Below are 22416 nucleotides of genomic sequence, written 5' to 3' on the forward strand. Positions count from 1 at the left end.
CATTCAGAAATTCTATAGCTGCTAACGATCACCAGGTCTGCACACAAAATTTACCTCCTTCAGTCAATTTTATTGCTCAAAGCTGTACTGCCGTGGAAACAGCAACCCCATGTCCTTACAATGAGACTCTCCTCATTTGATTTTGTCTTCCCAATCCTGCCTCCAGCTGCAACTATAGTTGCTGCTGTACTCACTTATCAACATTTTTACAGACATAGGGCTGCAAAACATTGGCACTCCAAAGCAATGTAAATTGCATCTGCATAAGCCCACACATATTGACGAATACCTATAGCAACCATAGTTTAAGAAACTGACAGTTTCAGAGAATGCTATGACTGAAGCAAAGGGTATTTAACTTTTACTCGGCTCAGAGTATTTTACCCTTAGCTTCCAGAAAGTATCCTACTAAATGTAGGAGAGGATTACAGGATACCCACACAAAATGCTAACAGCAATGCCAAAAAAAACAGAATAATAAAACCCTAAATTTATAAAACTGTAAATTCTGTTTTCTTGTAGTTACTATGTCCAACTGCTATGAAACTTCAATTTTTATGTAGGTTGTTCTGTACTGAACAGCTTAAGTTTAATTCAAGCTAAGCTAAATTTGTAGAAGTTAACCTGGGTAAATTAACTGTCAGCAGATATGCAAGATAAACAGATGTTAAAAAATAAGTATATCCATGGTCATGATTAACTGTACAAATCAAGTACAAACTATGCTGACCTACGAATGACTGCTTTTTGCTCGTCCACAGTGGAAAACACAGAAAATGCAATACAGTAAGTAATATGAGAGCTCATTTCATTGTAAGGATGTATAAGTTATAAGTCATATGAGTATAATGGTGTTTTTATTGGAATCGCAGTGACACAAAAAATAAGAATATTTCCTTCTATTCACATAATGTCTTTACAAAACCTTCTTCAAGGGTGTCCTTGATAAGCCCCTATTTTTGCTTCCCTTCATGCCCCCAGTCTTTTAACTGGCATATCTTTCCCTTAAACCCACAATGGTGAGTGTATTCTGACCTTGGTCTGAAAATTGATTCTATTTCCTTCCTTCCACATTTCCGTTTGTAAAGTTTGCCCTGGAAAGACTGGTTTCGCAAAGCGAACCTAAAGAAAGGCACAGAAGTGTGGATATGAACAAAACTATAATATGTACATGCAAACCTTAAAAGCACAGGCTCTATTGAAACGAGAAAAAGGAAAGAGAAAAAAATCGGGCAACTAGTCAATGTAGAAAGCCTAAATATTTAAGTAACCATACTAGAAAGAGGCATTAAAATGCAAGCAGCAATAAAAAAAAGCAATTGTGACAGTTAAGACAGTGCAAAAGCCTTTTCCCACCCTGAAGATTTTTTTTTACACTAAAACCAGAAAAATACAGAAAATTAAGTGCAAAGAATGAACTCAGACCTTGATCGCCTTGAATCTATTCACATCATTATTTGCAAACTGCTTCAAAATGTTTCTAGCAGCAAACCCAAAGGAACATAATCCATGAAGTATAGGCTTCTTAAATCCTATTGAAGAAAAAGTAACATTTCGCATTCTTAGTATTAGGAGTTTGCAAGTTGCTTCTCAAATACAGATATTTTATTCATAATATTTTCCTCCAATAATGTTCTTAATACTTTTTAACCTTATTTATCTCACTGGAAAAATATCTGTTACCATTTATTGTCTCCTCTACTTTGTGTCAAAGTAAAGTGCTCACTGAGAACTGGCACCCCAACACCTTGTAAGACTCAGAAGTAGGATTAGTCCCTGTCTGTAGAGGTGACAAAATGAAAAATAAGGAGATTGACCTTTTTAGTGTACATGCATAGGCACACCAGATACACAGTTACATGGAAGCATGCATTTCAAGGGTAAGAGGTATGGTAATGATCAGAAAGTGGTGATACTAAGATTATTTGATGCTTCCCATTTTTAATTCCTATTTAAGGTTGCCAAAATTCTTCAAATGTTGTGCACACTTCAGGGTTAACTTTATTAAGGAGTAGAAAGCTGGAAAGATTGCAAACATTTTGAACACGTCTAACGACAACAAGAAACCTGCAGTATTTATTTATACTGGCATTTTTGGTCAGGTTTTGTTGCAGTTCTGTGCTTTGGAACTGGCGCTGAACCTTGGCAGAAGATAGTCTTTGTATTAGTGATGACTCTTTCTCTAGTTCTGTCAAAGTCTGAAATAATAAACCTTTGAAAACTGCTCTGATATTTGCTAAATTGCAGTGGTTAAATTTTAAAGATTTTGTTGTACAGAGTATGTTCTGATCCCTTAACAGGTTGCCCTGACCTGACAGGGCACATGAACAGTATCTGATCATACTTTCAACAGCCTAGGGATTCAAGACAGGTCTGTTCAGCTTTGGCTCTGAAAGCAGCTCTTTTGCCTGAAACTCATCTGCCACTCTCAGCTGCCAGTACAACTTTTTCTGAGCTCCAAACAGTACCTCACGGCATCTACACAGAATGAAAATTTGTCCCAAGGGACAACAGCTGTGTGAAAAAAAAAGCAGAACCAAAACCAAACCCAAAGAAACAAAAAAAAGAGGAGACAAGAGAAAGTCCAGCCTGCAGAGATAATCGGAAGACGTAGAAGAAGAAAGCACCTTCAACACAGACCCAAAAAAGCCACTAGACTTCAGAGCCAGAAAAGTTGAGAATTCTGAGACACGGCGCAAAGGGAAGACAAGACTAGTAGTATAGTAAGGATGAGAAACGAGTAAGGAAGAGAAACGGGAATTTTCACTCATTAGGTTAGGATACACGACAGAAGGCAGGCTAAAAGAAACATAACTCTGTATTCTTGCTTTAACTATGCCATTCTGATAATTTTGGCATTTCTCTCCTGCAAAAAATATTTGAATATAGACACTTTTAATAGCACTTTGTTTTCTGAACACTGTGCAGAAAGCATTTCTGAAAGCACAAAGGTACCGTGCAGTCAATCTTAAAACAGCTTAGTGGTATTACTGTAACAATATCACTACTCACTATCTTTCTTACAGAATGTTATAGAGACATTCAGTTCTTTAAAAACCTTTTTTCAATTCACCATGAAGAAACCAAAACCCACCACTATTTCCAGAACTCAGAAAAAAACATACAGTCCTGTTCTCACCTTTATTTTCTTTATAAAACTAATGCATACTCAAAGAAAAATCCATAAAGCAATCAAGTTACTTTTATCTAGACTGACCTGAGAACAAAGTGAATGTTGCCTTCACTTTCTAGTATCTCAGAAATACTCAGAAGCTACGGGCATAAAAGCACAAGAATATAAAAAGGTGTTTTCATTCAGCATATCTCCTCTGAAACATTACCCACAAAAAGGCTGAACAGTAATCCGGGAACAACCTGTGTGCATTACACTGACTGGCTGCTTCCAGTCCAGGCTGGTGAAAGCCAGTCAAAGAGAACATACACAGAGATTAAAGACAAGAAGGTGTGTGAATATGCCCGAAGAAAACAGCTTTTCTATAACTACAAAATATTTGTGGAATATCCTCATAGTAATATTTGTTGTTTGAACCTACAGTTGGTATAGATATTGGAACAGGATACTGCCAGAGTTCCTATTCCACAAAATCCAGTGCAGCAGTTTTCTGTTCAGGTAGAGACTACCTCATCTACAGAGTTAGCTTCATTTTTCACTGTCTAAGTGCCGGTGCTCCTTGTCTGAACAGGCAGAAGTTTTCTACTTTTCCTCTTTTGTAACATTTTTATAGGATCATTATTTTACACTCTGCGGTTTCAAATATAATCGTATATTTTTCTCCTCTACCATCTTCAAGACTAATTGGGTGATTCCCAATCATCAAAAAATCCCAATCATCAAAATTCCCAAAATCATCAGATGAACAAACAAACAGGAAGGTTTAATAAACCACGGAAATCTCTTTACTGACTGGTATTTGGTTATCATTATTTAGTAACACAAATTTATGTGGAATTATACAAAACAGTTAACCAAACAATTAGTATGTATTCACGAAAGGAGACTATTTGGGGAAGTACATTAAGCATGATATGAATAAAGAAGCGTAACTGCTCTATTTATCTTGGTAAGAACATCATACAGTGATAATTCTGTTTTAAAGTCACTGGAAAACTGCAGACCAATTATTACAGACCAGTATTTTCATGTAAAGATTATGATGATAGCACACTTATTCAGGGGAATTTCTTAAGTAAATAAAATTGCTGTCTGCCTGGAGTAATCACACTATACTACTAGCATGGCCTGAAAAGAACTCTGAAAAATACCTTTACAATAGAAATTTGAGACAACAGACCCTTCTGTAGCAACTAGCAACTCTTCTCTGCAAGAATCAGGTAATGTAGTCTATGGTCAATTGCTCTGGATGTACCGTTACATAAATGAATAAGCTACTGCACTAGCAAGGGAGGCAGTTAAGCAAGCTAAGCATCTAAGACCAACATACTCTCAAAATTATTTACTTAGAATTATCTACCAAAGACCTCATGCAATTCTTTCTGAAGCTTTTAATAGGCAATTATTTCTGCTTATAGGTATTTGAATATTTAAGAAATTAATTTCTTATGAAACAGAGACTGTAAAGATGGGATAATGACAACAAGAAAGGTCTAAAAGGAAAATGGGGTAGGAGGCTGGTTTTCACTGTAGGTAATGCTTACAGTGAAGTGTCTGCCACACAGAACTCTGAAGACATCTAATGGTGACTCTAAGAATAGCTAAAAAAAAAAATCACTTTTTTTTCCAAGCTTGTTAAAAGTCATACAGGTTAAGTGGGAAAAAAACCAAACTGTGAATACATTTACACCATACTTCATCCAAACATTAATACAGTGGTATCCCTGAGCTCACCTCCAAGAGCAGCAAAACTTGGATCAACATGTAAAGGATTCCAATCCCCACTCAGCCGATATAAGGCAGCCTGCAGAAACAGAGAAATCAAAATGAGAGGCTAGCTGTGTTTGGCAGAAATAAGCAGGAGTCACTCAAAAAATGACACATTAACAAACATCACAATTTACTAGCCCTTAGATAACTTACCCTAAACCAAAGCAGGTAAAATAGAAAAATGTTATTGTGTAGCCAAACTGCCAAAACTCCAGGGAAATGTGCCATGAACTGTGTGTGGACTTCACACATAAGAAAATAATGCAGCTGCTTAGTGGGAGTTAAAAATCACCTACTCTGCTGGCATACAAATCCATCTTCACTAAAATTTGGCAACAGCAAAGTACAGCATTTTCTAGAATTTGCCCATAGATTCTTTAGCTTGAAAGGTAATTTAAAGGAGTCTTTTTCCATGACAGATCTATCCATGGTTTAAATAAAAAAACTTTTTTTTTTTTTTTAACAAACATGCAACCATCCTTTTTCAACATGTGATTCATCTTACAGAGATCAGAAATATCCTTATCCCTTTGCAGAGTAACATGATTGACTAATATACTTCTCTCTTAGCAGCTTCATTGGTAGCTGGTCCCAATATTACAAACAAACAAATAAAACGTCCAAGTAACAGGCCGAGCTTTCTAGAGAACTTCTGCTTCATGTTAAGTATTCTGTTTCACTAGTAAAAAGTAGAGAAATACAACTTCAGTGTCTTGTATGTACTGTCAATGTGAATAAATCTGAGAAATCATGAAGATTATGACTACTGTACTTCAGTTTTCTTTCTCTGTGTGACGTGAACATTTTCATTATCAAATTACATTTGCTGTACAGTGGTCAACAGACCACTGGTGTGGCAAGCCATCCTGTGTTTGTCTTTCTGGACTAAAAGCTTATTCATCAGATTCCAGTGAAACCCAGTGAATAAATGATTGTAGAGTACTCTCTAGTGCGGCATTCCTAAAAGTACAGAGAAAATCAGTACACATTACTAACACTAGTGAAGATTTAAAGAATTTAGTATTTTTGCATGATGGCATATACAAATTGAATATGAATTTAACCAAAATGAACTTTTAAACCCTTAGTTTAATTGAGTACATTACTGGCCTTTGGAACCACTTATTACTAAACATTTTCTTCCAGGATTTCAGACTGGGATTGTAAATTATTTTTTATTCTTTGTGAATCACTTTTTCTTTCAAAAAGTAAGATGGCATCACTAGATCTGAAATTTCTAACTGTAATTCTACTTTCACCCAAAACTGTTGGTTGTTTTTTGTAATTATCTTCCAATGGATCCTATACATTCTTAGGAAAATAGTAAAGTCTGGAAATTTTGTATTAATGTATGACTACAGTTCAGATGTGTCCAAGTCTGCTCCTCGAAATGGGACAAAATAGAGGGAAAATAATTGGCTGAAGTAACAGCTAACTTAAATCAATCTTACAACATCATCAAGAAGTAGAAATAGCTAAGGTATCTCACCTGGTGAGAACAACAAAGTCAAAATCTCCTGAAGGCAGTATCCTCCAGTGCTAGGACTCTACAGCTAGCAATCTACAAGTAAAATCAAGAACAAAAAAGCAAGCCAAACTGACTGGCAAGCAATCCTGTGCCACAGAGGACATTCTATAAGGGGCACCCAGGTAGTGTGTGGTGAAACACAGTGCTGGTTGAGGGTGGAACAGGAAAGCAAACCGAGCTAATGTAAGTATTTACACCCTTGTTACACCGCTAAGGCAGCCGGAGTGAAATGATGAGTGGGAAGAGACAGCTACCAGTATCAAAGTTATAGCACCATGAAAGAGACTTTTAGTGAGGAACAGACCCTTAGTTCCTTAGGGAAAAAATAAAAAATAAGTAAACTGACAATTTAAAGAGTTGCTCTTGACAGAATTCTACAAAGTAGAGCCCATTACTGAAGTACTTCATCACTGAAGTTTTCTTTCAAGAGATTCTAAATTTTAACAGCAAATTACCTGTCTTGAGAACGAGAAAAATTGCCATATATGAAAAAAAGAATTAAATGACTTTTTAACCAAATCAAAATTCTTATGTCTTGCATTCATTCTTAATTTTAACTTTTACAAAAGCTGTCAGCAGGCTATTTTCACAAAGGAGCTGCTGCAATAACTTTTAATTCAAACTAAATATCATTTAGTTTGAATATCAAAGTTTATTTCTGTATATCAAAAAAAGGCAAATTTCTGTTTTAAGATCAAATCTCAAATCTAGCTGTTGCTTTACTAACTAGCCACTTCCTTGGGAGACAATACTATCAAATGCTTCTCTAAATTACTGCAGTAAAAAAAAATTCTGATTTATTGCTAATAAAATAAACACAGCATTTAGGAAATTATTAAGCTCAGATAACTAAATGTGATCAATGTATTTAACTAAATGTCTGACATTATGAAAATGGGAGACAGTACTTGTCTTTTTGTACTTTCAATACTTAAAGAGCGGCACTGGTCACAGCTAGAAAACACGTAGGCTAAACTGAATAAGCAGTTACACAGGACATTATTTCAGATTCAGTGCAGCCAAGTCAGGTCCCCCAACAAGATTCTTTTCATTTACCACAGCCTTTGGTATTATTTCATTATATACATTACATATCACATGAGAACAGAACTGTTTCAAAGCCTCATTGGCTCTACTTTCTATATTCCTTGAATAATGACGTTTCCTGAAGTCCCAAGAGATAGCATTAAACCCCCAAAAAAAAGGGGGTGCATCCTTAGAGGTTGACAAGAGTCAATTAATGTGAGATTGGCCTGGGTTCCGCAGTAGCATTCATTTTTCCCTTTCTTAGTAGCTGATGCAGTTCTGTGTTTTTGACTTTCAGCCTGGGAACAATGATGATCACAGCGATGATTTTAGTTGTTGCTCAGTAATGTGTACTCTGACCAAGGACTTTCTGAGTCTCATGCTCTGCCAGGGATGAGGGGAAGCTGGGAGGAAGGAGAAACAGGACACTTGACCCAAACTAGCCAAAGGGGTATTCAATACCACAGCATGTCATGCCCAGTATATAAACCGGGGGTTAGTTACCCCAAAGGTGTAGATAGCTGCTCAGGTCTGGCTGGGTATGGGTCAGCAGGTGGTGAGCGGCTGCATTCTCTTATCATCTTTATGATTGGTTGTAGCAGTAGTGGTTCGTGTTATACCTTAGTTACTGGACTGTTCTTATCTCAACCTGTGGGAGTTACATTTTCTCCTCCCCATTCCTCTGGGAGTGGTGGGAGAAAGGAGCAGGGAGAATGAGTGAGCACCTGTGTACGTCTGAGTTACCATCTGGGCTTAAACCATGACAGAGTTATTAGATTGAAGTCAGTCATAATGTGGTTAGATTGTTTTCCAATTAATAACACAAACTGTCAAGTCTCATTTCCTAACAATTTAGGAATTCTGCCAGACCACAAAAGAAAAGGCAAGATCCAACCTGTCCATGCCAATTTTTCAGTCTTGCCTATGGACTGCAATAAAGGTCAGTAGTAAAGCTAATAAAATAGGAAGCCAACTATCCATATATTTCCCCTTCTAATGGGGGAAAAAAGAGCTAAGCCCAAGAGCTTATCTTATCAAGTATTTGTATATATATATATAAAAATAGGTGTGTCTATATGTATGTGTGTATACTTTACCCAATTTAAGGAAAAGCAAGCAGTCAAGCAATCTTGTGAAGAAACAATAGCCATAAATCTCATCTACACATTTCAATGAGCTCTGGTTTACATTAAGGACAATTAATGTATCCAGTTAAATTGGCAGTGCTGATGCTTCAAAGGCTCAAATATAGCACAGTACTTAAGTAATTCACTGTAGTTAAAATTAAGCAGCTACCCTTTGACTATCTGAAAACTCCATTTGTCATATCTTCTCTTTTAATCATTGATTTCTGTGAGGATAAGGAGACATATTAGGAAAAAGTAACTGGTAAAAAGCAACACATAGAAAGATACAAGGTTTTATCTGTTCCTCCAGATAAGCAACTATTTTTCTCAAAGATGACCTGGAAAATAAACAAAACAGGCAGTTTAAGTTGTTCATAAGGATTTTCGATGGCCTAAACACACTTTGTGGAAATCTGGATCACACATGATTCTATTTTTTAACAAGACTGTAATTAAAAATCATAAGTGTATAGTTTCCTGAATTGCCTCAGGTTTGCAATAACAAAATCTTAGTGGTCTGGACTACACAAACACTACCTTTTTCCCTCCTTATCACTGACTCCCTCAAGAGGAAGAATTACTACAATGCTCAATTAAAATACCTTCACATACACAGCTATAAACAAGAATAGGTATAATAGATATAAAACAGGACTACATCTTTTCTCCTTCCATACCCCACATTATTCATGTCTTTACTGGTTATCCCTACCACATATTTTTTCAAATCAAAATCAACATTTATATTCTGGCACTGGCTTCACAGAACATTAGTCATTTTCAGCAGCAAGGCAAATGTACATATAGCCTTTCTTTTAACAGCGCCTCTCTTAACCACTTAGGTTTAGGGAACTTCAGGTGGAGTAACAATGTCTGTACCCTTTACTAAGACATGCACAGACAAGTAGGAAACAAACTCTTGGTAATGAAGAGTTAAACAAAATGAGTGCCAGACTAGTATTTTTTCATCTTTTACCACATTACCACACAAAATTCTAGTATAATCCAAGACTTCAACTATTTTTCAAAATTGCCATGATCAGAAAATTATATATTGATCTTCTCAACAGGAATAAATATGGAGGGGTAGGGGATTGTGTATAAGTGTTGAAATTAGCATCACGACACCTAACAAACTTTTCATTACTATTACAAATACTATACAATTTCAAGTGCTTTGAAAGTATCACCTCTGCACACTGAAATCTCTAGACAAATTGGGAAAACATTATAAATCCTTGCAATGGCCTCACATCCATTTGCTTTGCTTGTATCATCCTTTGTTGTTAAGCACTTTTTTTTCTGGCATGCTGTCTGTATCTGTGAACCTACTGCAGCACTTCCATTTTCTCTATCAGGAAATAAATTATCTATGCTACAGAAAAAAAAAAAAACAGAAAAAAATCACCTGAGGCTCTCACTCAGTAAGCTCTCTTGTGCTATTCTCTGAAGTTAATTTAAATTCACATGTTTTCAGGCAATGATGTACTACAGTCTTTACAGAGAAGGACATTAAAACCTCCCATTTGTCCTGTAACCATATTTTCCACACTCCAAATGTAGATGTTGTCATCACCTTCTCTCTCTTGACTATATTGCACTTACTCAAAAAACAATCTTAACACAAAACACTGACCTTCTTATAATATTTTTCTTCTAATCTGTTTAAAATAAACATAAAATCTCTCCAGGGAAATAACCAATTGTTTTTCCCATATAATGTTAATATGTAGATATAACTTACTATATCTACACATATAGAATCCTAGAATCATCCAATAGTTAGGTTGAGAAAAACCTTTATGATCATCAAGTCCAACCATAAACCTAGCACTGCCAAATCCACTGCTAAACCACAGAATCACAGAACAGTCTGAGTTGGAAGGGATCTGCTAAGGTCATCTGGTCCAACTGCCTTGCTATGAGCAGGGACATTTCAACTGTAACAGGTTGCACAGAACCACATTCAGTTTGGCCTTGAATCCCCTAATGCAACATCTACATGTCTTTTAAATACCTTCAGAGATGACGACTCCACCACTTCCCTGACCAACCCGTTCAAATGCTTGACAACCCTTTTCCTGAAGAGATTTTTCCTAAAATCCAATCTAAACCTGCCTGTTACAACTTGAGATCATTTCTTCTCATCCTATTACTTGTTACTTGGAGAAAGAGACCAACACCCACCTCACTTAAAACCTCTTCTCACATTGTTGTAAAGAGCCATAAAGTTTCTCTGGACTAAACACCTATAGTTCCCTCAGCCATTCCTCATCAGACTTGTGCTCCAGGCCCTTCTCCATCTTCACTACCCTTCTCTGGACCCACTCCAGCACCTCAATGTCTCTCTTGCAGTGAGGGGCACAGAACTGAATACAGGATTCTAGGTGTAGCCTCACCAGTTCTGAGTACAGGGGGATGATCACTGCCCTGGCCCTGCTGGCCACGCTATTGCTGATAAAGGCCAGGATGCTGTTTGCCTTCTTGGCTGCCTGGGCACAAGTTCGCTCATGCTCAGCTCTGTCAATTGGCACCACCAGGTCCTTTTACACTGAGCAGCCTTCCAGACACTCTTCTCCAAGCCTGTACCGTTGCATAGGGTTGTTGTGGCCCAGGGGCAGGACCTTGCCCTTGCTGAACGTCACACCATTGGACATGGCCCATTGATCCAGCCTTTCTAGACCCCTCTGCAGAACCTTCCTATCCTCCAGGAGATCAACACTCCTGCCCAATTGGTGTCACACGAAATCGTACTGAGGGTGCACTCAATCCCCTCATCCAGACCGCTGATAAAGATACTAAACAGAACTGGCCTCAGTACTAAGACCTGGGGAACATCACTTGTGATGGCTTGCCAAATGAAATTAACTCCATTCACCACCATTCTTTGGGTTCTGTCATCGACCCTGTGAACAGTACACCTATTATAGCTATGAGCAGGCAATTTCTCCAGGATAATGTTGTGTGAAAAATGGTATCAAAAGCTTTATGAAGTACAGGTATGCACTTTAGCAGGTCACCTGGTCATACCAGGAGACTGGGCTGGTTAAGCAGGACCTGCCTTTCATAAACCTGTGCTGACTGGGCCTGATCACTTGGTTGTGCTGCTTGATGGCACTCAAGATGATCTACTCCACAGCTTTCCCAAGCACCAAGGTCAGACTGACAGGCCTGTAGTTCCCCAGATTCCTCTTGTAGATGGGTATCACATTTGCTAACTTCCAGTCAACTGGGACCTCCCTGGTGAGAACTGCTGATAAATGATTGAGTGGCTCAGTGAGCACTTCAGCCAGCTCCCTCAGTATCCCAGGGTCGAACCTAGCCAGCCCCATAGACTTGTACATGTCTACGTGGTGTAGCAGGTCTCTGTTCTTGGATTATGGGGGCTTAATTCTACACCCCATCCATGTCTTCCAGAGAACAACTGGTCTTACTATTGAAGACTGAGGCAAAGAAGCCATTAAGCTCCTCAGCCTTCTCCACCATGTTTCCCCTGCATCCAATAAAGTGTAGAGATTCACCTTAGGCCTCCTTCTATTGCTGCTGTATTTACAGAAACATCTTTTATTGTCTTTTACAGCAGTAGGCAGATTACGTTCTAGTTGGGTTTTGGCCCTTTTAATTTTCTTTCTGTATAACCTCATGACACAGTTTAGTGGTGGATTTGGCACAGTAACAGTTGGACTTGATGATCTTAAAGATCTTTTCCAACCTAGCTAATTCTATCATTAAGCTTCAGACAATCAAAGCACGCCCTAACATACAGGGCTACCCCACCACCTCTCCTTCCTTGCCTATCTGTTTTGAAGAGTTTATAACCATCCACTGCAGCACTGTTAGTTGTGAGAGTCATCCCAGCATGTTTCTGTGATGGCAACTACATCATAGTTTTCCTGCTACACAGTGGCTTCCAGCTCCTCCTGTTTGGTGCCTATGCTGGGTGCATTTGTGTAGATGCACTTCAGCTGGCCTACTGATAACACAGCTTTTTTTTTGCAAGAGAAGCCCTGTTCCTACACGACCATTTTCAGGGGCTTCTGTGGTTTCTAACACATCAATAACTCTTGCATCTTGGCTGCTGCATGGATCTCCATCATCTACCTCCACTGAGATTGCAGACCAAAGGTCTTTGCTAGCACAATGTCCCTCAAACATCAGTGTGCTGCCCCTAGGCTTATCTCTAGAGAGGCTGGTTTTATTCCTTTTCCCCTTCAAATCTAGTTTAAAGCTTTTTTTAATGAGCCCTACCAACCCCTGTGTGAAGATCCTTCTCCTCCTTTCAAATAGGTGTACCATGTCTGTTGCAAGCAGGCCTAGTGTTGTGTAAAGCACTCCCTGATCAAAACCTCCAATATTCTGCTAATGACACCAGGCTCAAAGCCAGCTATTGATCTATTGGCTCTTGTTTCTTCCCTCATCATTGACCATGTTCTTTAAAAAGAGACACAAATATTTACATAAGCTTAAAATGAAAACACAAATGAAACCTGTGTAGAATAAAAGATGAATTTCCATAGAGAAGTATCAACATCCCAACTAGACAGAAGCTTGTCTTATCACACCATCCTCAAAGCAGAGTACTGACAAACAGTACTGAACCCATTGACAACAGGTAGGTAACATTTCACAGTAGGTTTTAGTTTTATAATTCATTAGGTTATGAAATGTTTCTCATGCATCCCTTTCCTCCCACGATGTTGTGAGTTTTTATTCCAGAGTCCACTCTTTCACAACAAACTAAATTTGTGTATAATCGTCTTCACAGTTTTTTCCAGTTACATTAAGAACTGTAGCTTTAACTGAACTTGACACAGTGAAAAAATAAACTCAGGTAGGTAGAAGACAGCAGTATGAGTGAAAGGACTGAAGGACTTGAGAATTACTCAGGAAGGTAAGGATGCCTCTGCAGTCTTAGTCACAGGATGCTGACGACAGGACTTGAAACATGGCAGGTGCCAATTATTTTCTCCTCGTTCAGAGAAAAGAACTGCATTTTAGGAAAACAAAAAACCCAAACCACTAAAAGGCAGCAGTTTCTTCACACCCTGTCAGTAGATCTTGATCTATACCTGGAACAGAAGGCTTTACATAGGATTGAAAATACACAGGCTATCTGATTTATCTAGGTGTGAATTTACTGAATCTCTATAAAAACATCTAAATGAGTAAAGAATCATCATATTCTCTAAACTGTTGTTTGTTTTGTGGTTTTTTTTTTCATGCTGCTTACCCTATCACGTTCTCAAAATCAACACTGGATGCCATATGCCAATCCTTTAAACACTGTACAATTAAAACGTCTCAAGCATTTAGAAACTTCCTTACCTTACAGACTGGAAATTATAAGGCAGCAGAAATGGTCATAATTTTCAACAGCACAGACCAATTCTGGCTCTCCAATTTAACATTTGAAGGCTCAATTCTTCAAAGTGCATAACATTTTTGAAGTGCACTGTACAAATTTACAACAGAGCTCTTATGAATTTCAATTTCAGCCTGTGATGCTTACATACCCTCCTGCTAGTCTGACTCCCCAATTTCACCTCCAAAATTCATTCACCTCATTCTCTCATATCAGCCATCAAATAAGAAGCACTCACATCTGAGTACTTTGGGATACCTGGGTAACAGCTGCCTGCAGACCATAAGAATTTTATAGGCAAAAACAAATAAAATCCATTGTCAAAGAACTCGTCCAAGCAGTCCCTAACCAGGAGATCATTTTCCTTCCACTACTGATTCCTAGAACAGAACTTCTTGCAAAAAAATAACATAGGAAAACTGACTTCCTACACTATCTCAGCTCATCCCTCTCTTTGCTTGTGGAAGGAGTTCTTGAAGGAGAAGGAACAAACATTTATGCCTGCATGACTGAAAACTATCATAAAGCATTGTATGCAAAGGGGATTAAACTACAAATAAATAAAGCTTTCTTTGGAATTTTTATCTTTTTAGAGATTTTGCAACATTTAAAACATTACTGTAGTTTACCAAATGAAAGCAACTTAAACATGACAGGATATCAGAAAGCTGCTTCTCCAATGGATCAGTTATGAGTCTGTTTCACCAGCTCCAACAAGGAATTTAAAATTCCTGAAAGCAAGGACAGCCAATTTTCCTGACCTTTAAAATGACAGAGCAAAAAGTATCATATGCTTGAGATACCCAACTTGATGAAGAAGTAGCTCTGACAGAAATTCAAATGTGACAGCTCACATGACAGTGCTATGCAGAGACCTATAGGGGCACAGCTGAATGTACACAGCTGGTCCCAAAACATGGTAGGCTGAGACACCATGTTTTTCAAAATCTATCTAAAAGGTGTTTCTCCCTCTTTCTCATGTCTATTTCTCCCTATTAATGTAACTAACAAATACACATAGTCAGAACTTAAAGCAGAATGACTTTTGAATGAAATATACAATAGTGTTGCAAGTAAATAGATTTTTTCAATTGGCAACCATTCCTTAAAATTATTAGACATGTTACTGAAATAAGCTGACATTAACAACCAACAAAACTTGGAAGTCCTGCAAATTCGGCTTTAATTTTACTGTATAGGCAAACTGGACAGATAGCTTGCAAGAGGAAAGAAACACAGAACAATAAAACAAATTCTTGAAAAAAATCCATTTTATAGGCTACTGCTGTACTGATTATTTATTGCCACAACATTGTGTATTCTGAGTATTAACTGTGAGATTTGAAGATAGAGAACAGTTTATTTCTTGGGAGGCAACCTGCACAGTACCAGAATGCTGTGAGATTTTCCACAAGCAAACAAAAGAAAAAAAAAAAAACAAAAAAAAAACAAAACCAAGATAAAACAACAGAAACCCACTAGAACCTCAAAGACTCCATGTTTGCTTCCTTCCTCAAAAGTGACTTGCCTCACTTGGACATCATCCACTTGAAGCACTCACTGCATCCTATTTTGTGTGTCATCAGAAAATTCATTTCCAAGAAATCAACACACATGGGAAGTGAGCATAAAGAAAAGTCTACAGAGATAAAACTCTTCAGAGATAAAACTCTCCAGAGATACATGTAATTTGCTGCTTGTGATTCTTAATTGCATTATGAACCATTCAGCAAAATCTGTTTGATTAACTTAAGGCTGTGGTTTGAAAACTAGCAGGACTAAAGTAGCCTGGTGATACTAAAGCACTGTAACTACATTAAACATTCCCTACAGGGCTGAAATTGAATGATTTATTTCTTGCTAAATGGCTAATAGTCAAACACCCCCTAAACTTCTTGATGTTTTGTCAAAAGGTCTATTTTACTAAAAAGATTTGCGGCAGTGTATCTAGTAAAGCACAGCTCAGGTTACAGAGAGAGAACAAGCTATAAAAATACCACAGCATAGGCACGTCTCTACAGGGCAAAATGGAAAAAATGTCAGCTAGTTCTTTGCAGAATATTAATGAACACAGAAGAAATATTTTATGTCCTTCTTCAGCAGGACGCACATTTTAAGCCTTAAAGCCTTTTTAAAAGGTCAGATACTTCTAAATTTTTTTTAGCCATTTTTCACCTTTAAGCAGCTTACACCGTGGTACCGCAACTCATTCATAAGCCCTGGTTAGTGTTTAGAAAACTTCTTAGGAATGGGCACAGATTTTAAAAGGATAAACATTTATTAAACTATCTGCTATTCATCTTTGACCACTAACCAAAAGGATTAGTTTTTTATGTAAGTGACCATTGTTCTGTCAATGATCACTGGCATAACATGATCATTTTTCATAGAATTGTAGGTGGCTGTACCCTCTATTCTGCTAAACACATGATTAAGGGCAAAAATGGTTATTAGCTCTCTGTTCCCAGTATCCTCTTCACTAAGAAGTGCTTCCTCCTGTCTGAATGCACATAAAAAACATTCTTTGTCTTGGAAAAAATTTAACCCAGTGTATATGAGTTAAAAGTAAATATAACTTTCAAGATAACCACAGTCATTGACTTCTGTAAAAGACAGGAGTCATCACTAAACATTTTTAAAATATGCATGATGTATACCCTAAGCATACCTTGCCTATCAGGTAGGTTACTACCTGATTATGCTATGACAAGTTATGGGGGAAAATGCTAATTATGAAGAGCAGTTTAATCACGTAACTGTGGTAACATAAAAACTGAGTGGAGAATGTCACAACTGCCATTGGAAATTAACAGAGTTCAAGTTAACTCAAAAGCCATCTGCAAATTGACTCTGCTGAATGGCAACAGTCATTTCTGCCAGCATCTTTTCCATTTAAACACTTAAGGAAAAAAAAACAAACAGATCAGAAACGTCAATGTCATTTCTGTGCCAGCTTCCATTTTCAAAAGGGATTTTAGGCAGTTATGTGACACACAAATGTAAAATCTAGGTAACATTTCTCCAAGCTGTCCTTCACTTGAAAGTCTATATTCCTGCCCATAAAGTTCGCAAGTTCTACACATTCCCCCTCCTGTACACAGGCACCATCACTTAAGCTCAGATGTTACTAAATAATTTGGCAGATAAACCTTCTTGCGATTCTCAAATTTCGCTGGCTGTGGCTCCTGCAAGATCTAATTGGAGAAGAATTCTCCTGTCAGAGTAGATCTTAAAAACTGTGGTGGCTACTTTGTCACTTCCTTTATTTCCAAAAAATCAATTTTTGTAGTAGCAAAGTTTCCAAACTTCTGCATTATACAGCTACTACCATATTCTTTTGTCACATGAACTTAGCACTTTATACACACTAACAATTCTAGACATAAGAGTTTAAGGCTTAGAAGCTAAGATTAGTGCATGAACAAGGGGATCAAAACCGGCATCAGAACATTGATGGATATGGAATCAATTCTGATATAATCACCCAGAGGAGAATCTGAACTAGGGTTCAAACACTGAAAGTAAATTAATAGGCCATTATAGTTGCTGTATCTTATCTAATAAAGAGCCAGCTGCTAGAGTGTACCTTCTTCTACATTTAAACACCCCCAGGAACAAAGCGCTCTTTCAATGTTCCCTTCTCTTTGCTCAACTTGTCACCTTTCAGTGAAGAATTCAACACCTGTACCTCCTAGACCTATGCTGTGAATTTCAGGAAGCAGCAAGTACACCAGTGATAGAAACCAAAATGCTGATCTGAGGTGTCTTTCCTGATTTAAGTGGGTAGGGTTAACTTGGACTTCAAGCATGTAAATCAGATGGATCAGACTTAAGTTTTACTCTGTATATAAACAGAGGCTAAGCAGACATCACAATGCCTACATTTCAGCTGATGCTCAACATTTTTACTGCATCTCTAAAAGCTACAGCCACCTGACATAACTGAGTTGCTTTTGAAAATATTGCTGAGTGTCTTAATACTGGTAGCTCCAGACTTACTTGTCTGACACCTGCATATGTTTACCTTCAGAGGAGGTTATATATATTTCCTCGGGTTTTTGCCTATGATGCCTGTGAACCAGTGGGACTGTGGCCAGATGGACAGACATCTGTCAGTATTTCAGGTTTCCTGGACTACTACTACATTACAGAAATTTACCTTTTTCAAAACTGTGACTTTTAAGCACTTCAATGTTTTGTGTGTTTGCTTGCATCATTTGTTACAAGTTTTGTAGATTTTGAACCTCTTTTCTTAACCACAACAGAATATAAACGTTCATTTCCTCCTCCGATGTATAATTTTGCAATCGACAATTATAAAATTGCATAAGCCTTACAAAAAGAATGTTTTAGACAGTACACTGAACACACTGTCATAACTCAATACATAAATATATATGCACACATATATAGATATATACACCAAATACACATAAATACCTGAGGTATATAATAAAAATTTAACTATTAGTGAACATCATATAAGACTCTTCTGCCCAAACAAAACAAACATTTCCACACCAAGAGCATACAAAACTTTACCTGATCAGCTGTTGTTTCATCACAGATGACAGCATCAGGGGGTCTCTTGGGAGGATTCACTGTTACCTAAAGCAAAAGTAGTAGTAGTATTATTTCACTGAAAAAATCTTTTATCCATGCCCATGAAAGAATACGTCAGGTATGTATAAAAACAAACAGCACTTTAAAAGCTGCTAAGGTTCCTCCTATATTTTCTATATTTACAGAAAAACAGAAAAAGATTATTAGGCCTGGAAAAGTCTTTTATCAAGGTTAGCTTTATAAAAATTAGCCAGATTTTATACTAAGATCTGGCTAACAGTTACATGTTGTAGCTGATTAGTTTGATTACATTTATTCCAAATGATTCATAAAAGCTTAAGCAAGAATTATTCACTCAGAAAAAATAACTGTCTCATAAAACATTAGTGTCTTGGAACACAAAGATTAAAATGAAGCTTTTAAAATAATACTTTAAAAAATGCAATGGAGTACAAAATTATTTACTACCTCACTCATGGACTATATCACTTCTGGCCTTCAAGAGTTTCCAGTTCTTTCTCTGTTTTGCACATTTTTCTTTTGGTTTGGGTTCAGAATTCTTTTTTTTTTTTTTTTTTTTGAGGGGGGGTTGTTGGTTGGGTTTTTTTGCATGCTGCATATTAAGCTCCACATTATTGTAAAAAAGCCATTCCTTTTGCCATCCAAAGCCTCATCCTTCAGTTTTGAAGACACAAACTTTACCAACTGAATGAATCCTAGATCATGATAAACACTGTCATGGCCTAAACACAAAGAACACCATAACCAGTTAAAATCTATTAAAGTAGCTGAAATCTTTTTTCCCCTCTCCTTCCTGGGTTTCCAAAATAATCAAACAAACAAAAAGGCCAAAGAAAGAGCTGGCATAAGCTCTAAAACAGAAAGAAGAAACTTGACTCTCACTTGTAATAGTTCTACTTAATTTTAGTTTGCGTAAGCTCTTTACCAAACAAAAGAGACAACAAAAGAAACGGAGTGCTGTGTAATTTCACATCTAATAACAGCAAAAGCTCTTTCTTGTTTATTAACAGCAAGGCAAAGCCACCCCCTGAGCAGAAGACTTGGTAACATCACTTCTACTTTTGTCACTTGAGAACCACAATGGACCTCCACATTAATCAGTTTCATAACTACCTAACATGCTTTAAAACAAGAACAGCTTGACAGTCTATTTCCAGTTGGTTAACAGAAATTCAAGCTGACCTACTGAGCCATCCAGATGTTAAAATTAATGAATAATTAAGGAAACCCTTCTGCCAGTAATGCATGAAAACCCCAATCAAAAGGAGAGACATGACTTACACAACATGTTGCTCATCATAGAGCTCAATTTGGAAATTTGTTCTTAGCTTGCAGCTATAACGTGTCAAGTGACAAAAAGTCACATTATAAAATATGTCTGATTAGCTTGGGATTTCTCTGTGGCACAGAAGGATGTGAAAGTCTTATGACTGGAAAAGTCTGCAAAGATGAAGGAGGAAAATTTATTGTTTAAAATTGGCTTCTGGCATGCAGAGGCCTCTTGAATTTTTATGTCACTGTGTATGTATGTCTTAACTAGACTACATTTTGTTTTCTTCTATCACAGGAAGAACTGCTGCCTGAAACACATATCTGTCATATTTTAAAATGTAAAACTATTGATATAGTATTCTCATAATTCACTAAACATAGTGAAGAAGTTGCAGTTGACTAAAGTGCAGTGTTTAACTAAAAAAAGCCAAATCACTACACTGGACTCAGCGATGCCACTGCTTTAGATTAGAAACATTTCCTGTGAACCATTGGTTTGGCCTTTTTTTACATGTACTATTGTAAAAGCTGACTACAGAAGAAGTAAGGGTTCCGGCAAAGACCTTTATACACTGTCTGAAATAACATTCTGTGATTTTTTTATACTGCACAGAGGCTTTTCCCATTTCTGTTTGAAGCAGCATGCATTTCAAGATTTGATCTGTAAAGTTACACAGGGGAAAACTTCTATGTGACTGATAGAGATTTAAGTAAAAAAACTTGTAAGTTTATATCCAAAAATCCCATAAAAAGTCCTACAGAACATTACCTACAGTATTACAGATATGCTACTTCATGTATCTGGACATACACTAGGTGTTCATGTGACACTGCCTGTCATTTGCTAACTTTCTCCCAAAATGTAGGACTTCTACTTCACTGGAAGTAAGAAGCCATAATGCTTCTTCTCTTTTCCTCTTTATGCTTTCCAAACCTCTTTCTTGCAAACACACAGATTTATGAAGAGCTACACCTAGAGATCTCTCCTAGAAATTGCAAGTTCAAATCTAACATCACACATCTGAGTACTTCTCAGCTTTTTACTAAGCTAGTCTTTTTACTAGAGCAAAAACCTGCAACATTAACATATTATTATAGTTATTGGCACAAACTTAACACATGAAAAACAAGTTACTAAACAAATATTCACATAAAATTATCACTAGTATCAATTTATTTTTAAACATAAACAGCCCCCCAATCCCTTAAACATAAGCAAAGAAAATGTCTGAGGTGGAGCAGCAGAACACATTATAATGCTAATCTGATGACACACATATTCTCAACTAAAGATGTAAGCACTGAGACAGAAACTGAAAAGTGATCGTGTCAAAAGAGACAAGACAGGTTTAAATCAGGACTCTGCTGAGTGGCCATTCAACAACTCAGCAGTATGCCCCTGCACTAAGTACCGAAAATCTCAACCTGTTTGTCACTGTCCTTGCTGTCCATGATCAAACATGTCCAGCCAAAAAATCTGCTCCTCAAGCTATATATGAGAGTTAAAGCTTCTCAAATCTATTTGAGAAAACCGAGACTTATAAATAAAAGCCAATTCTCTGTTCTTGTTCTGATCTAAAAGGTCTCTAAAAATGTTTCACATCAAAAGTAGAATGAGGAAATAAAATCTTTCCAAGAAATCAGGAACTTTGCTCATGAGCACATTAACGGAGAGCATGACTTGGAGTAGCTAACTAAATAAAAATCAAAACACGAAAAGTTTCATTTGTTTTCAAAGCTTGTATTTGGGTTTCATAAAACCAAGAGTCAGTAAGACTCTTGCCATAGTATCTTCCATCTGACATAAAGAAGTAGGATTTTAATGAATTTGGCACAGCCCAAAATACAACACGGAACAGATTTTACCTCTTCTATTAAATTAATTTGGTTAGACTATAGCCTGCTACACTGGTGGCTTCAAAAGACCCTTCTAAAAGATGTAATACAAATCCCCTAGAGGAGCACTCTGGCCACATCATAATGCGCTTTATATGAATTTTAATTTTATTTTAACTTCAGACATCATTTTCTGCTTCCAAGTCCACAGAATTTAGATTCTAAACATCTTCCAGAGAATCTCCTTTTCTGTCTTCCGTTAGGATATTCCTTATCTGTAATTTCAAGTATTTCAATGTAGGAATACCTCATCAGCTGCACATTTAGCAATTCATTTTTCTCCCCAGTTGTCAAAACAAAGCCACTAGTTTCCCAGGCCCTTAACAGTACTTTTCACTCAGGGTCTTCAGTGAACAGAAGAATTTAAATTCCATTTGAGGTTGTAGATCCACACTGCCAGCTGATCCTTCCTAGCTGATATAGCAAGTGTTTTTTCTAGCGCTGACAGAAGTTTTTATGTGTTTGTGGGGATTTGATAGGTTGGTTTTTGTGGGTTTGAGTTGGTTTTGTTGTTGTTGTTGTTGTTTTGGGGTGTTTGTTTTTTTCTTTTATACGAATATGCATGAATTTACCTTGGCCTTTTCTGATGTTCGTTTTCCACCAAAACCTCCAGCTCCAACAAAAAACAAAGAGAACTGATTATAACACACTAGGTCCTTTCCACAATAGGTATTCACTGAAAGACAACAAAAGAAGGAGGTCATGTATTACCTTCCAT

General features: G+C 37.1%; 1 protein-coding gene across 2 annotated transcripts in view; it reads right to left on the reverse strand.

Moving 5' to 3' along the window:
- HSD17B4 (hydroxysteroid 17-beta dehydrogenase 4) overlaps positions 1-22416 on the reverse strand; it is a 63836-nt gene that overhangs the window by 13849 nt on the left and 27571 nt on the right. For both annotated transcript variants that reach the window (XM_062604444.1, XM_062604445.1), the window contains exons 16-20: positions 22271-22374; positions 18489-18554; positions 4868-4937; positions 1426-1532; positions 1036-1122 (exon numbers count right to left, since the gene is read on the reverse strand). In XM_062604444.1, the coding sequence (XP_062460428.1) occupies positions 1036-1122; positions 1426-1532; positions 4868-4937; positions 18489-18554; positions 22271-22374 (434 nt within the window). The remainder of the gene's footprint in view (positions 1-1035; positions 1123-1425; positions 1533-4867; positions 4938-18488; positions 18555-22270; positions 22375-22416) is intronic.

This window comes from Pezoporus occidentalis, unplaced genomic scaffold (genome assembly GCF_034315485.1).
Source record: "Pezoporus occidentalis ecotype Australia unplaced genomic scaffold, CSIRO_AGI_Poc_V1 ctg86, whole genome shotgun sequence".
Lineage (NCBI taxonomy): Eukaryota > Metazoa > Chordata > Aves > Psittaciformes > Psittacidae > Pezoporus > Pezoporus occidentalis.